The 21,121-nt window shown below is 44.9% G+C and overlaps 2 protein-coding genes across 2 annotated transcripts; both read left to right on the top strand.

Annotated features, from left to right (window-relative positions):
* Positions 1–2,925: 2,925 nt before the first annotated feature.
* On the top strand, positions 2,926–5,107 carry CCR75_005112 (uncharacterized protein; the record flags this gene model as incomplete). Its single annotated transcript, XM_067963195.1, is given in 5 exon segments — positions 2,926–3,318; positions 3,385–3,507; positions 3,572–4,013; positions 4,031–4,772; positions 4,834–5,107. 5 exon segments carry the CDS (start codon positions 2,926–2,928, stop codon positions 5,105–5,107), a joined length of 1,974 nt encoding a protein of 657 aa, XP_067818242.1.
* Positions 5,108–5,820: 713 nt separating this feature from the next.
* Positions 5,821–7,302, top strand: CCR75_005111 (uncharacterized protein; the record flags this gene model as incomplete). Its single annotated transcript, XM_067963194.1, has 1 exon — positions 5,821–7,302. The coding sequence occupies one exon, from the start codon at positions 5,821–5,823 to the stop codon at positions 7,300–7,302; it is 1,482 nt and encodes a 493-aa protein (XP_067818245.1).
* Between the last annotated feature and the right edge of the window lie 13,819 nt (positions 7,303–21,121).

The raw sequence follows: 21,121 nt of genomic DNA, 5'->3' as shown, positions 1-21,121 counted from the left end.
GAAGAAGCTTGCACGCATGCGAGACTCGTGTTGGAGAGGCGTCCAGCGTGGGAAACGCCAACTCGTTCACGACGAGTTTCCAAAGAGCCATCCCTTCGCCTTGCTGACAGTCGTGATAGATGAAGTTTGATTATGACGTTCGGAGCGTCAATCAATCTTGACGCTATTGCAATGTCAATCTCGCGGAACCATCTATAAAGAGGGGGTTGATCGGGAACATCAAAGGAGAATCGACGTCTCCATCTTAAGAGCGTTGTGCTACGATGTGCGCAAGGAAGTCGATAATTGCTGATTCCCTCGCGCACCATGTAGTCTTAGATAGCAGCATGCTTTTTGTCGGGCGTTGCTGTGCTCAGTAACGACGTCACGAAGATATCCTCAGACACCGCCACGATGCGGTATAGCGCCTGCCATTCCGCCGAGGTAAAATGAGGAAGTCTGCATGCTTCAGCGAGGTCGTTGGAGTCACCGAAGACTCGTCCGTGCTTATCTCAGATGTTGTCGTTAAAAGGACTACGAAGTGCTACCAGGTATAATGGGGTTCGAGCCCGTTACCATCTTACTCTTAACGCTTTGCGAGAGCGCTCACACTAAGGGAAATCAGTTCTTTCTAATTTTTGCTGTTTAGGATGTAATTTTGTACAAATTACGAAATAATTCTCCTATGCTTGGGTACCACTCAAATACTGGCCGACTTATGATTGAGTAATATTATTGGGTCGGGCACTAAATAATGTTAGCCGATCATAAATGAGTCGCAGTATCCTCTAATCGGATACTGCAGTAGTCACTCGTTATCACGACGAGTGACACTCGACGGAGTACGTGTTGTTTCACAAGCAGACAATGAGCCACACTCGAGACCAATGTGATTGACATTGAATTTATTATGCTCAAGCACTAAAATGCTCAACACTTTGAGGGACTCTGCCAGTGGTTCGCGCCTAGCAAAGGTGACATCATGACTCGCCAAGCCTTCGCTAGGAACATTGCGCGTTGCGCCTATTGTCTTAGACCTCCAAGTAAAGCATGATTCATGTTGTACAAGCCAAGCCACATCAAGGATGAGTTCATATCTTACATTCAAATCGTGGACAAGACAGCATTCAATACTGTCAAAGCCAAAACATTTCGCTTTATGTTGAACAAAATTTAAGGCAGTGGCACGAGTTCCTTTTGCAAAGCAAGCAGTGTACAAGCCGGGCTGACTGGTCGCAGAGACGATTGTGAAGGGCAATAAGAGACCATCCTTAATTTTTTTAATCGATTTCGGAGATTCTTTTCACTTTGCTCGACTTCGATATTTTGAGGTGAGTCAGCGATGTACTCAGGCGCTTAAAGCGCAAGGGGATGATACGAATCCACAATCCAGCTATTTTTGCCATTGGTATGTATTAAGTCTGTGCCGTCAGGCACAATGAAGAACAAGACTCTGTGAAGCTAAGCCCTGTTATTCCTACCTCCCAAAAGATTTCACTAATCCTATTTCTTACCCAGAAGGGCACTTTGCGCCTACCGAAAGTCGAACTTTCTTGCACTGTGCCAGATGTTTCTGTTTTGATGTGGCGATTGTACTTGTCCGAGCCTCCGCAATCAGCACGCCGGGCGCAAGTGCTTCATACTTTCGCATATATATAATTTACGGATGTCTTTTTGCTGTTCAACAGCTAAAGGTCTGATCTTAGCGAGGCTAAGTTCTATTGATTTTGGTCTGTTGGACGGACAGATGATCTCGAAGAGCTAGCATGGTGCCATACGTACCAAAGTTGGCTTCTCTAAAGTTAAGTTCATTATTCATTGCAATATCCACAGCGGCATCAAATATAACATGGAGGATTCCGAAACTTCCATTCTGTCCTACCCATACAAAGACCTTCCATGAAAAGGGTTTGCAGAACCGCCTCTTATAAAAGGTCAAGCTACATAGCAGCAATTAGAATTCGCAAATCTCGAACATAGTCTGTTAAATATTTCTACATTTAAGGATATACAAGAAGCGTTAAAGCGTGCAATAAAACTGATTAGGCGGAGCAAAAACGCAAAACAATTGCTGTTTAAGCGTACCCACGTAGGAACCGCGACATCTATTGACGCGCGGCACGTGGGAGGCCATTCATTGGCTCTGCTGTAACCGGTCACCATTCGCTGGTACTGCTTTATTCTACTTCACTTGCACTGATAATAGTGAAGGTGAGGTGCCTCCGAATATTTCAAGTACACGACGTGCAGAAGAAGGTTTCAAGCTGCAAAGAATTATTAGCACGTCCATAATAAGAAGTCAAGCATAGGGACAAAGTAAAGCTGTATTAATATGAATAAGTTCCTTAACGACCTTCTTATCTACTGACTTTAAATTATTATAATTTATGTATAGCGACTCCTTGGTGCAATGCTTATATATGCGCTTAGCAGCGATTGGCGGGGTTGGTCTAAGGTAAATCAAACAATCAACAGAACTTTAGCTGCATTAATATTGTATAATTAAAAAATGTTTTTTTTAGATTTTTTATATTATTTACTGTTATAGGAAATAATGTTTATGTATATTGGACACCCCCCTTCCTAGCCAACAGTCACTATAATGAGTGATGTAGAGTGATAGAAAGTACGAGTGTTGGCTTATTTTAATTAGTATGACTTATTGTATTATTCACAGGAAAAACAAAGTGCTTGCTAAAATTAAATAAAATTACATCGACCACTCAAATTCACATACAGTACTATTTAACTGTTAATACAAACAGCTTATATTGCACGCTATCTCTGCTTGGTATCTCCGTCTCAGACATATCGACAAATAATGCTTGATCTCACCGTTCGGTTGAAGTATCTAATTTAGTCAAGATAAAAGGCAAAATTCTTTAAAAAAATGTGCCTATATTAAGTGACGCTTCAAACTTAAGGCGAACTCAATAAAGCTCTGAAATGGAGACATCCAAGAAACGGCGTGCGAATAAGTTGCAACGATGTCGTGACGAGAGCGACACCGCTGATGCCAACACTCGAATGGCCACACAATACAATGCCAAAATTATGCAGCAACAGATGGAATCTTTCATTAGTAGCGGGAATATCGAATCTGCCCAGATATTAGGCGAGTTGCTCGTCTCCATTGCATTGTTTCCATTATATTTTGGAGCTCCCGACAGCAAAAGCGATACCGAAAATAAAGCAGATACAAGTGTATGCAAACGAAGGCATGATGATAGTTGTACAGCACCAGGGAATGCTAAGCAGCGGTCGCCTGCTTTCCATGCTAAAACGTTGCACCTATTTGCAGATTTAATGGTCACCAAACGTGAATATAAACGCGCCATTGTGAGTCTAAATGAGTCGAGGTTGAAAATCAGATGTCTGTAATTCATAATACATCGTTTAATGTAGCGATATTACCATCATAGCTGTAGAGACCGAAGCGTGGTCACAAAAGAGCAAGAGCTGGAGGTGAAGCTTAAGATTGCCAAGTGTTACGTAGAGATCAATTGCATTCACGAAGCCATTGCAGTGGTAATATTGAGTGCGAGCTTTCTTAACGAAATCTGACCATCTGACAAAAGTGCTACTACGCTAGCTGAGATCGACTTCGCTTGACGACCGGAGCTTAAGCATGAACCTTCTTCTTGGAAAATTGTATGTGGCTGAAGGACTGCAGATCGAAGCAGAGAAAAGCTATATGGCTGCCTTGCGACAGAACTCCTACGCATTAGAAGCAGCATTAGCCCTCGCAAAAATCGCGACAGCGAAAGGCTCTTCACCGGACGCATTTGAAGCTTTTGATGTTCCGCGGAAGGCAGGCGAAGATGCAGAGTTGCTCTCCTCAGCCATCTGCCACGACGAAATCGAACGGTATTACTCTGCATTTCAAAAGACGACGGACACTGGTTTCACTCACGAGAACGCAATGTGGATGCAAACATTGGTGACAGCATCCATGGATGCCGAGCAGGATAACCACCAAGGCATGACATCCGTAACGTGTTTTCTCAAAATGCCGGATTTTAATACGTTGTGTGGTTGCCTATGTTTGCAGCGGCTATTGAGTCCTATAACACACTAGATGAAATCTTTCCAAGAAACCTATACTGTATACTTCGCAAGGGATCTCTCGAATTGAAACAAGACCTGCTGCATCAAGCAAATGTGACATTCAAGCGTGCGCGACAAGTCGATGAATTTAATTTGACATACATGGACCGCTATGCTAATTGTCTACGGAAGGGCAAGTCGCAAAACAATTTAAACGACTTGGTTCACGAACTCTTTCAAATAAGTAGCACTTGCGCCGAGTCGTGGCTAGCTGCTGCATACTATAACGACATGAAAGGAGATTACGAAGCTGCGTTAAAGTTTTCGGAGCGCGCTATCGCAGATCGTCAATGTCATGTGCCGGCCCATTTGTTCCGCGGCGAAGTCTTGCTTCGACTCAATCGTCCAAAGCCTGCTTTGAAAGCATTCTGGACAGCTTGTCGACTCACTCCGTCTCTAGAGGCCTACACTGGTATCATCACGAGCTACTGTGAGTTGGATGCACTTGGTGTGCACCGTTCCAAGGAGGCTATTGCTACTGCTAAGACGGCTGTGAAATTGTTCCCGCAGAAAGCGCAAAGCTTTGTGCTTCTCGGGAATGCTCTCGCACTCAGTACTGAACACCGAGAACAAGCGCATCAGGCTTTGCATAAGGCCTTATCGATCGAACCTCGAAATATTTCGAACAACTTTGCTTTGGTAGATTTGCTAGTTGAGGACGGCAACTTGCGGGATGCTATTAAGAGGTTTCTGCTATTTTGCAAGTGACGTGTATGGGCGGTTTCTCTAACTCAGTTTTTCCTCTAGACTTGAAGCATTGGGGGAACGTCACCCACGTGAAGAAGTCTTCACCAAGTTGGCGTATACTTATTCAATGGAGAAACAGTACCCGGAGGCGCTTAATTATTTCCACCAAGCGCTTCGACTGAATCCAGGATCGAGTGAGGCGGTACAAGGACTGGACCGACTTGAGAAGCTCATGCACGGTGAAGATCCTGACGAAATGAACAACAGTATGGAACAGATGGGTCAGCAGGAGCATGAAGAATCGATGGAGGCCAACGAGTACCTCTCATCGTAAATACCGACTTCGTGGCTAGGATTGGATTGAACAGCTGTTTACGGTCATTTGGTTTCTTAGAAGTATGAGGTGCAGGCTTAATGGTTGGATCACTGAAGCAGCAATTTCTAAGAAGCCAAAGCACTTAGCTTTGGTGGCTCTATAGTGAGAAAGCTGCAGTGTCACAGCTATATAACACCGCCTTTCTTTTTTGCCAGCAACTTTTGATTCGCATTTCTATCTTAAAGTGGCTATCCAGTGAATAAGCTACACCACCTATTGCCAGCTCTTAACATTTTTTTTGATTATCTGTCAAAATATCGAATGGCACATCAGCGTAATCTTCACATAACGGATGCAGGATACCGTAAGATTTTAAATGCCCCCAGATTTTAACGTCATTTGCACTACACGTCACGCAGTGGCTGCCGTAGCGGAGGTTGGAGTGAAAGGGGAACTCTATCCACAACACTTAGATCCAGGGGATTTACTGTGTTTCTTAATAAAACACATGTACATGAAAAAAATACTTTGGAAATACGTGCGTAGGCGATGCTCTATTCGTCCGACATGACTGCATTGTTTTTAGTATGGTTCGTTTTTGTGCAAAGCTTCAATGCGGACTACAACGGCTGGTTGTCAGCGAATCCCTCCTCATACTGAAACGAAGTCATGATTTGACAACCTTTTGTGACTGCAATTTGACGGCAGTTGGCGTTTGTCGTCACTCTCTCATGCCATTTCCTGTTTGGGCATTCCGCGCTCGTTCCTTGCCCGTTAACGAGATGGGTCTGCTCTTCCGTGGCACTTGCACAACGCTCACGAGCGCTTCACGATTGGCCAGCAGATTCGGCCATGAACGATCTGTCACCATGCGATTTAGGAGCACACAAGCGGCTCGCGCCATAGTGCTACCGAGTGACCTCACAAATGCTCATTCTTGGCCCAAGTTGCAGCATCTTCAGCTGAATGCATCGATATTGGGCCAGTTGCAGACTCAGATTCAGAGTATTGGAAGCGGTCCGAGTAGCCCACGCGACGCGTTTTACATCGTGGACACGACCGCAGTTGAAGGCCGCTACAAGCTTTGGCATGAGTATCTTCCTGAGGTGCGGCCATATTACGCCGTCAAGTGCAACCCCGATCCAGCTCTTATTGAAGGGTTGTCTCGCCTTGGAGTAGGCTTTGACTGCGCTAGTCAAAATGAAATCAGCTCTGTGCTGGGCAGCGGCGTCCCAGCTAGCGATATAATTTACGCAAACCCATGTAAACAAGGCTCCCATATCGCCTTTGCGCATGCCAATGGCGTCGACATGATGACGTTTGACTCACAAGATGAACTTTTTAAAATTTATTCCATTAATCCTTGTGCCAAGCTCGTGCTACGGCTTTATGTGGATGACTCCAACTCTGCATGCCGCCTTGGCACAAAGTTTGGTGCTATGGTGCACGATGTACCAGATTTATTAAATTACGCCAGCTCTCTCAACCTAGATGTGGTCGGCGTAAGCTTTCACGTTGGAAGCGGTTGTTTTGATGTCCAGGCTTACACAGACGCCGTGGCGCGCGCCCGAAGGGTTTTCGACATTGGTCACTCGTTTGGGTATCGCTTTGACCTATTAGATATTGGAGGTGGCTTTCCTGGATCTGAAAGTGCGCCCATACGGTTTGAAGACTGCGCCCGCGAGCTCAAGAAATCGCTTGCCTTGAATTTTCCACAGGGCAGCGGTGTGACAGTTATTTCGGAGCCTGGCCGCTTCTTTGCCGCGGCTACTCACACACTGGCCGTGAACGTAATTGGCCGCAAGGTGGCGCCTAATTTTGAAATTCCCGGCAAGCCACCTGTGCTAGCTAGCGCAGCCGCTGCTGAAGTACCCAAGTATATGTATTTTGTGAACGACGGATTGTATGCTTCATTTAATTGCATGGTTTACGACCACCCGACGATCCAACCTGTAATTATGTCGCACACGGCGTCGATGGACGCTATTACAATGCACAAGGCGAGCCTCTGGGGGCCAACTTGTGACGGCATGGACTGTATCATGAAGGAGGTTGATCTGCCGTTGATGGATGTTGGCCAGTGGATTTTGTTTCCGAGTATGGGAGCTTACACGTGCGCTGCTGGCTCGGACTTTAATGGCTTTCAGCGTCCGCACAAGATTTACTTCGATTCCAATTACGTGGCGGATGACCAGCAGCAGTTTGTGCACTAACCAACCGAACGCATTAGTAAAATATGAAGGTAGAGTAGTGACATTTTGACGTTACATCCGGCAAGATGGCGTCGAGATTCTGGACTTAAAGTAAAAGTTGTTACAGAGGATGAAAGACATTATAGGAGGTAAAATAGAGGCTATAGCAGGAGCTTCCTGCTATGGTTTAGTGTGCTTTTCCACAACAAATTAGATATTTTATGCAATGCAAAGTAATGTAACTAGATCAAACACGGTCAAACCGCTTCTCACTGTGCTTGAAGGTGTGTGCTTAAGGCTGCTATAGTAGCGCTCGCCTACACAAAGAGCTACATACTTCTACAGTCAATTGGTACGAGATAGAGAGCTTGATATTGATTTTTTCAGAACTTGTTGAGGAGAAAAATGGCTGTCTAAAGTGTTTTTCCCGATAGCATTGTATTTATTACATTAAACATCGATATGTGCATGCCGCGTTTTTTGCCGTGTTCTGTACATTTACCTTATGGAAAATACACCCTTTTATCCAACTCGAAAATAGTTAACTGCTTAAATCCCATTTATTATCTTGCACTCTCTTTAAAGGGTCTAAAGTGCGCTCTTGAGCATGCATCTAAGTTTGTATTTGGAGGTCAAGCGAAGGATGAATTTATTATACTTTACTTTTACCAGCTTTTGCGGAAGTGCATGCTTTTTTTTCGTCTGAGTCTCTTTTTTGTACCCATCATAAAAGCGCAAGCAAGCCACACTTTCGTTATGTTTCATTTTTGTCGGCTTTCGTTCGAATTTTCTTATACCGCAAAGCATTCAAGTTTAGCAGGTCAGCAAATGCGTGAAGACCATAGTTTTGTATGTTCCTTTCAATGGTAAATTGATGCCACGATGTCCACAGTATTCTTTGTCTATGTAAAGGATGCTTCTTCAGCTCCTTTATACAGTATCCATTCAATCATTTATCCAATGTTTACCTCAAGAATTGACTAAGGCACTTGCTACCTAGGTAGCAAGTGTCTTTGTCAAGGCAGCAAGTGTCTTTGTCAATTTTTGATGTAACATTGGATGAATGATCGAATGAATACTGTATAAAGGAGCTGAACAAGCATCCTATATATAGACAAGGAATACTATGGACATTGTGGCATCAAGCTACAATTGGAACATAGTATGTATTAGCCACTATTAGTTGAACATACTATGAATTAGCCAATCACAGGAAACATAATGTGTATTGGCAATTCGGCATTTCGGATTGAAACCTCAAATAAGAATCTTTACAGAAGTTGTGGATATAACATCTTCTGCGATTTTAAAAATATAATTTTTTAATCAAAAATTGTCAGATTAATAATTTAAGAAGAAGCGGTTCATGTAAACTAAAATATATAATATGTTTAAAAGATTCCGGGGATATCAACCTTTAGTAGGGGGGATATCAATATCCATCAAGTAGTTCCTATCTAATTACAAAAAAATGCAGACAGGGAGGGGCTGTGGCAATACTAAAAGGGCGACGTATAGCTGATCAGAATGCATAAAAATATAAATGCCTCCCTTGAGGGCAACAGTTATCACCATCAGAAGCCCAAATAGATTCATGAAATTATAAATTTTCACTACACCATACCGCACCGCTTGTGTGTACTGCGACGTGTCAACAAATCCAAGTCGGTTTTGCTGGAAGCCTAAAAAAACAATCAAATAGAGCAACAAGTAGAAGATTGCCGGCATTAAAAATGAATTGCCGCATTTAGAAGATAATACATGTATAAAAGTGAGAAGGCCAGCTTGCGCAAGCACGAGTGGTTACTTTCAGAGTAGATACGATTCTGATTCGAGATACTGAAAAGCTTGGCACAAAAAGCGCCGTTGAGCCAGCGCTTGCGCTGTGAAACCAACGCAATAAGGTCTTGTGGTTTATCAGTCGAGCCACAGCATCCTTCCATATTCCGAAGTCCACTTGCGGTATTTCCTTGCCACAAGTTCGAATATTAAACTTCTGTCCTCTGTAAGGTACATGTTCGTAACGAATGACCCGGAGACGCCCAGTTCGGCACAAATCGTCTTAAAGTACGCTTCCAGTGGAGATCGACGAATGGTTTCGAATCAGTAGACCGAGAAAGCACTAGGAAGTACAATGATGAAGCCAAAACAGCTTCCATTGATTTTTCAAGGATATTGACAATCTTGTACTCAAAATTCTGAGCAGAAATGATCCGATTGCCTAAGCTCTCAAGGGGTTTCTCTATTGCGATTAGTCGGCAGGCTCTTCCAATCTGATGGTCGCGCTCAAATGCTGCGAACAGTTGATAAATTGCTGACTTGTTGAGCATAATGTGTAACAGGGCATCCTTTTTTGCGAAAACTGTTAACAGTATTAGACAACCTACACTGATTACAGTGAAGGTGGCGTGGCTCGGTCACTCCACGTACACGACGTGCAGAGGAAGATTACAGGTAGCTAAGTAGTCGTAGCTACCAAAGATTAGTTAATAGGCTTAACAATAGAAACTGTATTAATATATTAAGGTCCTGCGTAAAGACCTTATATCTACGATTGACTTTACAATATTAATTACCAAACTATGTATGGCGCCTACTTCTCACCGCACAATCGTGTTATCTAACGATTTGCGGTGTTGATTGAAACTGTAACCAACCTATCAATAAAACTAAAGTCTTTTTTCGTCAAAATTACCAAATTTGGTAATATTGGAACTTTTAAGTCAAAAATACTTCTTTGTTTTTTTCTCTCATAGAAATACTTTTTATTTTATCTCTTATACGTAATAATATTTATGTAACGGGACGCACCGTTACATCACTTCCCTTAACCAACAGTTAAAATAGTGAGTGATGTGGAGTGACAAAGAAATATTGGTATGTCTTCCCTGTTATTGGTTTTTAATAAAAAAGTGATTTTGTCGCATTGTTCTTTTTTGTTCAGCAATCATTTCGTTTGCGCATAGCTTTCAACAAGTCTGTGCGCGTAGCCCGTGAGGTCGCATAGCTGGCAGCTGCACGGAACAGTGCAGTTGTTGCTAATGCATATATTTTAGAGGACGCTAATGCGTCTAATGTGGGTAATAAATGACCTCCTACTCCCATTGGATATGTCTGGAATATGTCATATGTTAATGCCATTGCAGGTGACGGTGACTAGTCACCGTCACCTAACAAGTTATCTGCTACACCAATTGTAGATGACTGGTCTAGGTAACCGTCATCGCTCGACTAAGTGGCTACTGTGAAGGCTACCGGATCACCCGGGGCTGAGTCCATTAAACATTTGTCTTTTACTGTGACAACTCCAAATAGATGGTGACGAGGTTGTTCAACTCGTTGAACCTCTTTTTGGTGGAAAGTCATCTGATTATGACTCCATAGAGGACGATCACTCTGGCGACGTTAGAATATGCGTCACCAGGAGCGAAGTGATCGTGAAGGGAAGAATGCTGGTGGTGGTGCTAGTTTGCTCGCCAGGAAAGGAGTGATTCTAAGGATCGCTCCGAGAGCCATGGTACCGTAAACATTTACATGAGTTAACAGGAGAGGTACCGTGATACGTTGCAGTTCACTCCCGAAAACAAGCCTTGGTTGCCCTCTAAAAGTAGCCTAACTCGTTGGTCTGGTATGACCAGAGATCGATATTCCGTTGTTCGAATCATCCAGGCTTCACAAGCCTGGTGAGGGTGAAACGAAATTCTTCATCGATGCCCTTTTCCGGCATCGGTGGTACACTTGTAAGCGGGTAAAACATGTCAAACGTTTGTTTCAAGCTTGGACAGCAATTGTACAGAATGTGTAATGCATATGCCGTGAGGTCTGGCTTGACATACTGGATGCTTTTAGTGAACGGATCGAAAAACCGGACCGTAATTGGTGCACGCTACAAGCTGCACTGTTTGCTAGAGAGGCAGGAATAACTTGTTTCTCGTAGGGGATCTCATGTCCATGCTGTTATAAGGGTGCAGGTCATGCCCCTAAGGAAGCATACTCCCTTAAAGATCCTCGTTGGAGGATGCTCATTTCTTGTGACATGCGCGAAAGGATTGAGAATGTCCAGCTCTTTTACGAGCGCGAAAAGCGCTCGTTCTCTGATGGACCCTTTGTGGAATAGGATGGGTCTCGTCGTACTATCGCACGAGACCCGGAACGTCCATCATTAGTTGGGAACGAGGTTGTTAACTATTATGAGAGGATGGATACCATCGCCAACGAACGAGATACCTCGTTTGAACCTCCTTTTCATCACGGTGGCTCGAGAAGCATTCAACAAGTAATCGCTTCTCACCACTCGAACAGAATCCGTCAATGGATTGAAGGGGGAGGAAAAATCGGGTCCGCCTCGTTCGACGAGCCCGAATTAACATCGTGATTTGGATCGCGACCCTTCACTTTTTGAGGGAGGACATTGATCACGAGCGATCCCGTCGCTGCGAGTTAGCGGTGACGGTCGATAATGTTTCTTGCGACCAGCTGAAAACTGTGTTCAAGTTGTGAGTGATCTTGCGAACGAAAGGACACATCAGTCCGTTCGAAACGAGCTTGTGAAAGCTCGTCAAATGATCTCTTCCTGAGAGAAAAACGTGGATCGTCTGTTTCCTGAGAACAAGACTCTGTCCCAAGACTGTCATTCTTAAGCTCGGGACTATCAGGCTTTGGCAGAAACCTTAGACCCTTCCGGTGTGATTCGGAATCGGAAGAAGCCTCGTACTGATGGTAACGGCGGAGACGCCCAACATAAATTGTAGGATGCGTATGCATCCAAGAGAAAACTCGATCGTGTACGCATTGTATTGGCGGTGCATTACATGGATACCGATGATATAGTTAACGGTACTTTATAAATGCCCAAATTCGTCTCTACATGTTTTGGTAGATTACCGTAGGCAGTTGGACTAGATCGTTTACATGAAATGAAGGATCCCTTTTTTGTCAGAGTTCTGTTTCTGACGGTCCACCGCATCAGCGATGAAATCCTGTACGAAACGGACCACAGCTTTTAGCCAACAGAAAGTCACCACCTGACTTGGTTTTATTTTGTTTTCAGTGCGACCGGTTCGCACTGGGAAGATTTCAATCTCCTCTTCGGCAAGAGTCTCCCTAATATCATTTTTTCAAGGCTGAGTCTTTTAAAGCATCGATACTATTGTCACTAATGGCATTATTGAAATTACTGAATTGTCCACTTCAATTTTGATTAAATCAACATTGGTATCCTTCGCATTGACAGTGGGGTCAATCCGTGATGATCAAGAGCTAGAAAGTTATTTGCTTGAGCGGGTCTCTCCCCTCTTGAATAAGAGTCACTTATAAACAAGGCGGGTATACGTGGATGGCGTAAGTCGTTCACGAAAAAGTCATGTATGAAGAAGCATGCAGATGGCAAGTTCTACCATCGGCAAAACCACGCTACAAGTCGTAAAGAGTGGACGTATCCGCAAGCTATCTGTTCGAGGATATGATTTGCACGTTCTGTCTGACCATCTGCTTGTAAATGACAGAAAATGACATTTTTGCTATGTTTCAAGTGATTCAAACACAGAGATGCCAAAATTCCGCCGTGAATATAGGGTCTTGATCTGAGACCAGTTCACGCGATAAGCTATAGAGTCGAAATATCGTATCAATAAAATAACGAGCACATCTTTTGGCTCCGGGACAGCAGCAAGATGCTACATCTTGCTGAAATGATCAACAAACACAAGAATGCAATTATTCTTGTATCGCCTTCGGAAAATCCGAAGATGGAGTCTATAGATTCGGACTGCCAACACTCTGCAGAAACAGGCAGATGTTGTAACGGAGCACGCGATGAAGCACTGAACTTCACTCGTTGAAAAACACGTAAGCAAGTACGTATTTGCGGACGAACTCATACTGGCGTGGTCAGTAAAAGTCGCGACTCATCGTGAGATAAGTCTTCTCACGTCCACGATGCCCACTTATTAGTGCATCGTGGCACTCCTACATAATGCGTAAACGCAAAACATTATGAATAAGGAAGACGACACGTGGATTGTCGGCAGCAATGGCTGTATAGTACAGTAACCCGCGTGTTGTGTATCGATCTGTTGAGGATCGATACAATATCGACAATCCCGTAAACGATTGTTGGGGTGGATTTCAAAAGTTGTCCATCAACCCTTTAAGAGCCTTATCTTCTTGATATGCTCTTCTAACGTCGTCAAGTAATGCTGACGACGGAACACTTATTGTTGCAACAGTGGCTTTATGCTCACTGTTGATTGTTGCAGCAGTGGCCTTATGCTCAGTATTGATTTCCACAGCCGGCTCAAAATTGATCAGGCGCGAAAGCGCATCAGCGACGACGCTAAGTCGTCCTGATTAGACTCCACGGAGAAGTTATACTCCGCGAAGAAAGACAACCATCTCGCCATTCTTTTTATAAGGTGTGGGCTGTTTACGGCCGTACGCAAAGACGCATGTTCCTCATATACAATGAATGGTCTGTCTCCCAAGACATAAACCCTAAAGTTGGCCTGTGCATTTTTCATGGCACAAAGTTTCTTATCATGCACTCGATAATTGCTTTCAGCTGGTTGAAGCTGACGCGATTTTTAATAGACGATGCGCTCTGCGCCGTCTGTGTCATATTGCATCAGCGCACAGCCGTTGAAAGAGCGCTGGCGTGTGTTATGGTCAGCAATCGCTAGGATTGGCGATTGCATCAAGCTTTGCTTGATACCTTAAATGAACGCTGACAATCAGCGTTTGATGACCGCTTTACATTTTTTCAACAAAGAAGAAAGATGTACTGTCATTTCAGCGTCATTGCGTGAGTACATGGGCAAATACGCAGCTAAGCCAAAAAGCTTTCGAAGTCCCTTTTCCATCGACTGGCACAGTCCAGTCAGTGATGGTCATGATCTTTTCCGGATCAGGGCGAACACCATGTTTACCCACGATGCACCAAGAAGTGATATATCGTTTGCAGCAAATATGCACTTCTGGAGATTTGCATGCAACCTATGCGTGAGCATAAGAACGGTTCGGACGTGAGCTCGATGAGCTTAGCTTCCAAATATCCACTCATGGCTCTGAACAATATAAAAAAAAATTGGTGCAAATACCCGCACCGATCTCAACAGATCGGTTACACATCTGTTGAATGTTGCAGGGACATTACCAAGCCCCTGTGGCACAACTCGTTACTTCCAAAGCACTCCGCTTGGTATACTTACTGCTACTTTGTTCACGCATGGGTATCTGATAAAATCCACCCATCAGATCCATGGACGAAAAGAAGATACTTTTTGACATTCCCTCAATAATTACGTATTTTCTCGGTTGAGCCGGTACCGTTGCAGCGTTCGATATGTTGAGCGCGTGCACAATCTGTCACCCATATACGCGTGAAGCACTAGGAAGGTAGCGGATTGTGCACGCGCTCAATAAATTGAACGCTGCACCAATATTAGCTCAAACGCCGATAGCAGGAAAAGACATGGTATGTCAAAGAGTACCATCTTCTTGTCAATATATCTGATGGATGGATTCTATCATCCTTATGCGTGAAGAGGATATTCAATGCCCCTGCAACATCGAAGATGTGTAACCAATCTGTCAACAATAGTGTGGGATTTCGAACCGAGATATTTTGATGACGCCTTCGTTCATAAAAGCCACGAGTCAAAAGTCGGACGTTGAAGTGCATCGTTCCCACGTCCGAAAGGTTCGTGCATTTACGCGTGAGCATAAGTTGCATGCCAACTTCACGAAGTGTATACTCGCTGCAAGCGAAACACCACTTATTGAGTGCATGTCGGTAAATACGGTGCACGCCCTGATCCGTAAGCGATCAAGGCGATCACCGAGTAACCTGTGCCAGTCGATTTAAAGAAGCCTCGAAGGTTTCTCGGCTTGGCGGCCCGTACTTACATAAGCACTCCCGAAGTTGTGCCGAAATGACAGTACATCTTTCTTCTTCGTTAAAGAAATGTAAAGTTGTCATAGAGCGATGATTGTCAGCATTACTATGAGGGTGTCAAGCAAAGGTTGATGCAATTGCCTATCTTGGCGATTGCGGACCAAGGCAGATGATTTCATGCGGTCTGTGACGCAAGCTATTTTGCAATCGGCTGTGCGTTAATGTAATATGACACAGACGGTGCAAAGCGCGTCGTCTCCTATCAATCGCGTCATCTATAACCAGCTGAATGCAATTGCCCAGTGTATGACGAGGAGCGCATTGCCATGAAATATACACTGGATAAATTTAAGGTCAATCTCTTGAAAGATTGACCGATCAGTGTTTATACGAGCCATGCGGCCGTAAAAAGTTCACTCATCGCAAAAAAATGGCGAGATAGTTACCTTCCTTTCTTGAAGCATAAATTCTCCGTGGAATTAAAACCAGGACGACTAAACGTCGTCGCTGATCCCTTATTTGTGTCGGCACGTTTTTTTTGAGCCGGTGGTGGAAAAAATTAAAAGTGAGCATGAGCCTAACGCTGCAGCAATATGTGTTTTGACATGAACATTACTTGACGATAGAAGAGCCTATCAAGAAGGCAAGACTCTAAAAGCTTTGATGAATTTCCTTAGAAATCCATCACAACAATTCTTAAAAGGATGGTCATAATCGTATCGATTCTAAACAGATCAATACAAAACACGCAATGATTACTGTATTACACAGGTATTGCAGGCGACACATTTCATTTCGCATTCCCACCCATAATATTCTGCGTTTACACATCTTGTATCAGTACCAATATGTGGCTATCGTGGACATGAGAAATTTATCTCACGATAACCAAAATTTCTACTGACCACCCCAGTTTATATCCATTCGCAAGCTCTTACGTGCTTGCGAAGTTTGTCAAAGGTTGAAGCCCAGTGCTTGATTCTGTACTCCGTTAAAACCTCTGCCTGTTCCGACAGAATGTTGGCAGTCCGTATCTATGGACTTCGTCTTCGGATTTCCCAAAGACGATCACAAAAATAATATAATCCTTGTTTTTGTAGACAGATTCAGCAAGATGGGACATCTTGTTGCAGTACCAGAGTCGTTCACAGCTCCGGGCTGTGCGCGTGTCTTTATCGACAGGGTATTCAAATTCCACGGTCCACCCCGTGAATTGGTCTCGAATAGAGATCCACGACCGACAGTGGAGTTTTAGCAATCCGTGTTCCGAGAGATCGGAACACGGCTGACTATGTCAACTTCTGATCACCCAGAAACGGATGGTCAAACAGAACGCGTAAACCGCGTCCTCGAAAAGATACTTCGAGGTTACGTCCAATCGTATCCGAATTGGAGCAAGTTCTTACCGATGGTCGAATTCGCCATCAATAATTCGGTGCATGCGTCTACAACGCATACACCGTTCTTCGTGAATGGCTTACGCCATCCACGCATACCCACCCGATTAGAGGAATCCTCTAGTTTAAGGGGGTGGGGTGGACTCGCACGAGCAAAACTGTTTCTGGCTCATGCTCATCACGCGTCGAAGTTACCAACGACGCGAATAATGTCGATGTCGAAGCAATCGACATCAAAGATGAGAAATATCACATGGCAGTGCGCACAAAGCGCACTTAAAATAAAGAGTCAGCAGAAGAATTTCTACTGGCTCGAGAATCAGTAGTCCGTTTCGTACAGGATTCCATTGCTAATTCAGTGGATCGTCAGAAACGGAACGCAGACAAACATGGAAGAGCAAATGTTCTTTCATTTAGAATTAGTGATCTAGTACTACTGTCTACGGTAAACTTACCTAAGCATGTAGTCACTAATGTGGGTAGTAGTAAACTACTGCCCAAGTTCATTGGGCCTTTCGTGTACTGCATCGCAGAGGTAATGCGTATACAATAAATTTGCCACGTAGGATGCGAACGCATCCTAAGTCTTACGTTGGTAGGCACCGCCCGTACCATCAGTACGCGGTTTCTTCCGAGGACGGATCTGAACACCCTTTTCAAGAATCCCTACAAAATTCTTGTGGTCACAAACCAGATTCTCATGTTGAATCTGGAGATTCTCATGTCGGTTCAGAGTTTCCTCGAAACTGCGATGAGCGGACGACAGCTCATCACGAAGAGCGGACAACAGCTCATCACGAAGAGCGTGATATTTCCGTTCGTACTCCAACATGGAGTACGCACTCTTCGAACGGTCTTCCAACCGTTCGATATTGTGAGCCTGCACCGTCTGTTACAACGAGCGACGCTTGCCGCGCTAGTGATCAAGTCCCTCCTCCAATTCATGGAGGAAGTGATCGAGTTTGTCGGTTTTCGACTCTTGATCCCACACATGGGTCGGATCTAATTTTCCCTCCTCTGCCACAAGCATTGGTGGATGCCCACGGTGGTCAACGTTTCCTTGTGAAACGTATTCAAAATCACCGTGATGAAGGGGCAGTGTACGAGTTATCTTGTTCGCTGGCGTGGTTATCCACCTACACATGACAGCTGGGAGTCTCGTTCCTAGCTGGTTGCTGACGTTGGGGGCCTAGTCCGGCAGTATGACGAGACCCATCCGATGAAACAGAAGCTACACGCACCCCTGGCGCCTGTAAATCATTTGCAAAACGTCAATTGCATCGCGCATCTCGATAGAGATGCGAGCTCTCCCCTAGGATGAAGAACGGGAATAAACATCCCCTTTCACTCGTTTCGTGTTGCCAACAAGGATCACCCCACGTGAGGCATGGAAGTTCTGCCTCACGAGGCAACCGATGCAATTTATACCTTGCACTCATTTTATGGTTCGTTTCTCAAACTTTACGCGTATCGCGTTAAGTCTTTGAATCCAGGCTTCGCGTCCAATGTCTTTCACATTGCGAATGAACGCACTCCAGGCTTGCAACAAAGAGATTTTATCTCGTTTGTTGCTGCCACTCTTAAGATTAATAACGCTGCTATGTTCGCACCGGTTTTAGTTCGTTTCTCAAACTTAACGCGAATCGCGTTAAGTCTTTGAAACCAGGCTTCGCGCCCAATGTCTTTCACATTGCAAATGAATGCGCTTCAGGCTTGCATCAACGACATTTTATCTCGTTTGTTGTTGCCACTCTTAGGGTTAATAACGCTGATGTGTCTGTACGATCGATGCTTAAAAAAGCATCCAGATAAAAATCTTCCTCAGCGCGAAGTCCTTCGCGCTGGGATCACGGCCATGTCGCAATAAATAAGGGATATTTATTGTGAGGAGTTCTCTCTCGAGAAAAGCTATTGACGAGCCGTTGGGGCACAGGCCACGGCTTTTTCTCAGGGGCAAGACGAGACATGTTATTGTCTACGCTCCCCTGAACGGTACATACTGAAGCAGGGGTACCACAAGAACTTTTATTACGATGGCTTACGCCATCGTCATTACCACGCACATAAACATGTGCGGGTGACGGCACGGGAGACGGTGCTAGCGATAGGGAATCATCCTCATCGTCGGAACCGAACATGCTATAGCGAATGCAACTAGCACGTCTATCCGATTGAGCCCCCTCATTCGAATGCTCATAGTCAGCCGCCTGACGATGGTCAGGCGACTGTTCTGTTCACCCCAAGTCGGCCAGTTCGTCGAGATCACACTCATAGTCGACCTCCAAAGAGGTGTCGCATTCACGTGGTGACTCACCACGTGCATACGCAACATTTAAAGTTGCGGGAGAAGACGATGCTACGACAGACGGAACGATTGCCGCAAAAGACAATACTGCGTCACCCGCAGCTGCATGTACCGCAGCCGAAGGCGCCGCACTATTCGCACATCGCATGGACTTGTTAACAATGCGAAAAAAATGATGGCTCTGACCAATCAACATCGTATTTAATTAAGTGGTCTTTTGGTAACCACTCTATCCAATGACAGTCAGAGTGATTGTTGTTTAAGGGAGGATTGATGTATAGGGGTGCATCGTTACAAGAAATTATCACTTAATAATTTTTTATTAAAATATTATCTAAAAGGTAGATACTATTATTTTACATAGTAATATTTGAAAAGTTTATCCATTGGTAGATACAGACCATTATATCTACTTGCTCCGCGGTCCAGTCAGTGCTGGACGCGCGCAAAGAGAGAGACAGATAAGACTTTATTACATGTTTTGTGCTAGTAAATAATTAAGTTAGGATTAAGTAGATAGAACAGAAGAACTTAATTATATTAATACTGTTTTTAATTAACCCTTTTCAAAGCAAAAGTTTTAACGAGAGTTTCCTCTGCACGTACTAGTGTACGTGAAGTGACGTAAGGCGGCACCACTCGCACTGAGGCAGTGCAAGTGGACTTGTACTGAAGCAGTTCAAGTCGGCAGTGCCCCATTACATATATACTCTTGGGCACTAGTTGCCACTTGGTTCTACGAGCCCCTGAATGCCTTGAACTAAGTTGTCAAACTCATCATTTCTATAGAACCAAGAGACTCTGAGTCTAAAAGTCTTCCTTTGACTTTAGGAGCGTTCGATGGCAAACTTGCTTAATGGTCAAAGGGGAAGTCTGTAGCACTGATTTAAAAGGATTCTGTCAATATTATTATGCGACCTTTCTTCCTTTCTTGTCCACCCAAGCCGTTTCCTACAACCAAAGCTGACCGAAGCTTTCAATCCGACAGGCGCTAAGTCGTTGGCCGCATCTTCACCTATCTCATCATGTCTTTTCAGGCATTCCGTAACTAGTTGAAACGACTAGAATAATACCACTTCTAACACTAAGAAACTTAGGACAAGTTTCGTCACGGAAGCAGTAATCCGACTTCACGTGCGCACTTGTCAAAAAGTAATTAAGACTGAAGGAGGGTCATTACCTGGTCATAGCCTCGTACTTGAGCGCTTAGACCAGCAGGGCTGAGGTCCGAAATATCGAGACCTCAGGGACTATGCTACCCATTTGTTCGACAACTCTGAACTTAGGGGTAGCTTCAGAGTCCGCGTCAGTAGGGCAGCCCGCTCCTACTGCGCTCCTGCATTTCCCGCCCCTCAGTGGTCGATGCAGATCTCATGTGTTTCGCACGCTGGTTCTTGCCATCGCTCTTTTGGAAGCGAGTCCTCTTGCTGGGCATCTTTGCCCCGGCAGAGACCCTGGCATAGCAGCAAGCCATCATATGGCCGCGCTTGTCGCATTTATATCAGATAACGTCTGCATTGCCAAACTCCATGGGAGTGGCATCTGACTTCTCGGCCGACGGCTTATACCAAGCTGTCGCCGATGCACTGTTGTAGGATTGCTCTTCAACATGCGCAATTTGGATCGCCTATTCCATCGTCGACGGCACCATTATGAAAAGGGCCTGTCGCGATGGGCCATGCCACAGTCCGTTCATAAACGTGGGCACCTTAATGTGCTTCGGAATCGGACCCACGGTAATAGACGCCGACAGCGAGAGCATCTCTTGCACAAACTCTTGCAGAGATCGTTTCACCTGTCGTGCACCAAAGAAGCGCGCCTGAAGCAACACTTCGTTGTGTTCGGCGGCTGGTACATGTCGCGAATCTTTTTCTTGAAGACCGCCCATGCAGGGAACGCTTTTCTGTCCGCCATAAGCGCTGAGTAAGCCCACTCTGAGGCGTTACCGCGAAGATGCGACATGGCGTACGACACCATCCGACTGTCGTCCTCGATCAGCTGTGCGACACCGCATTGCTCCAAGGCTAAAAGCCAGTGGACAACCGTGTGCGCTGCAGTTCCATCGAACTTGGGCGGGTCCATCCGAATGGGCCTCGGCTGATGCGGCCGGGCAGAGAGCATCTCAACAGTCCTGTTGAGAGCCTCGCTCCGAGCCTGCTCATGCCTCAGCTCATCCTGAGTCTGAGTGACGGACTCCGCCGCAGCATGGCTCTGTGCCTCGGACGCGGCCCTCCGCTGTCCGAGCAC

Source organism: Bremia lactucae, linkage group LG6 (assembly GCF_004359215.1).
Source record: "Bremia lactucae strain SF5 linkage group LG6, whole genome shotgun sequence".
Lineage (NCBI taxonomy): Eukaryota > Oomycota > Peronosporomycetes > Peronosporales > Peronosporaceae > Bremia > Bremia lactucae.
This window is presented reverse-complemented; position numbering and strand designations above follow the sequence as displayed.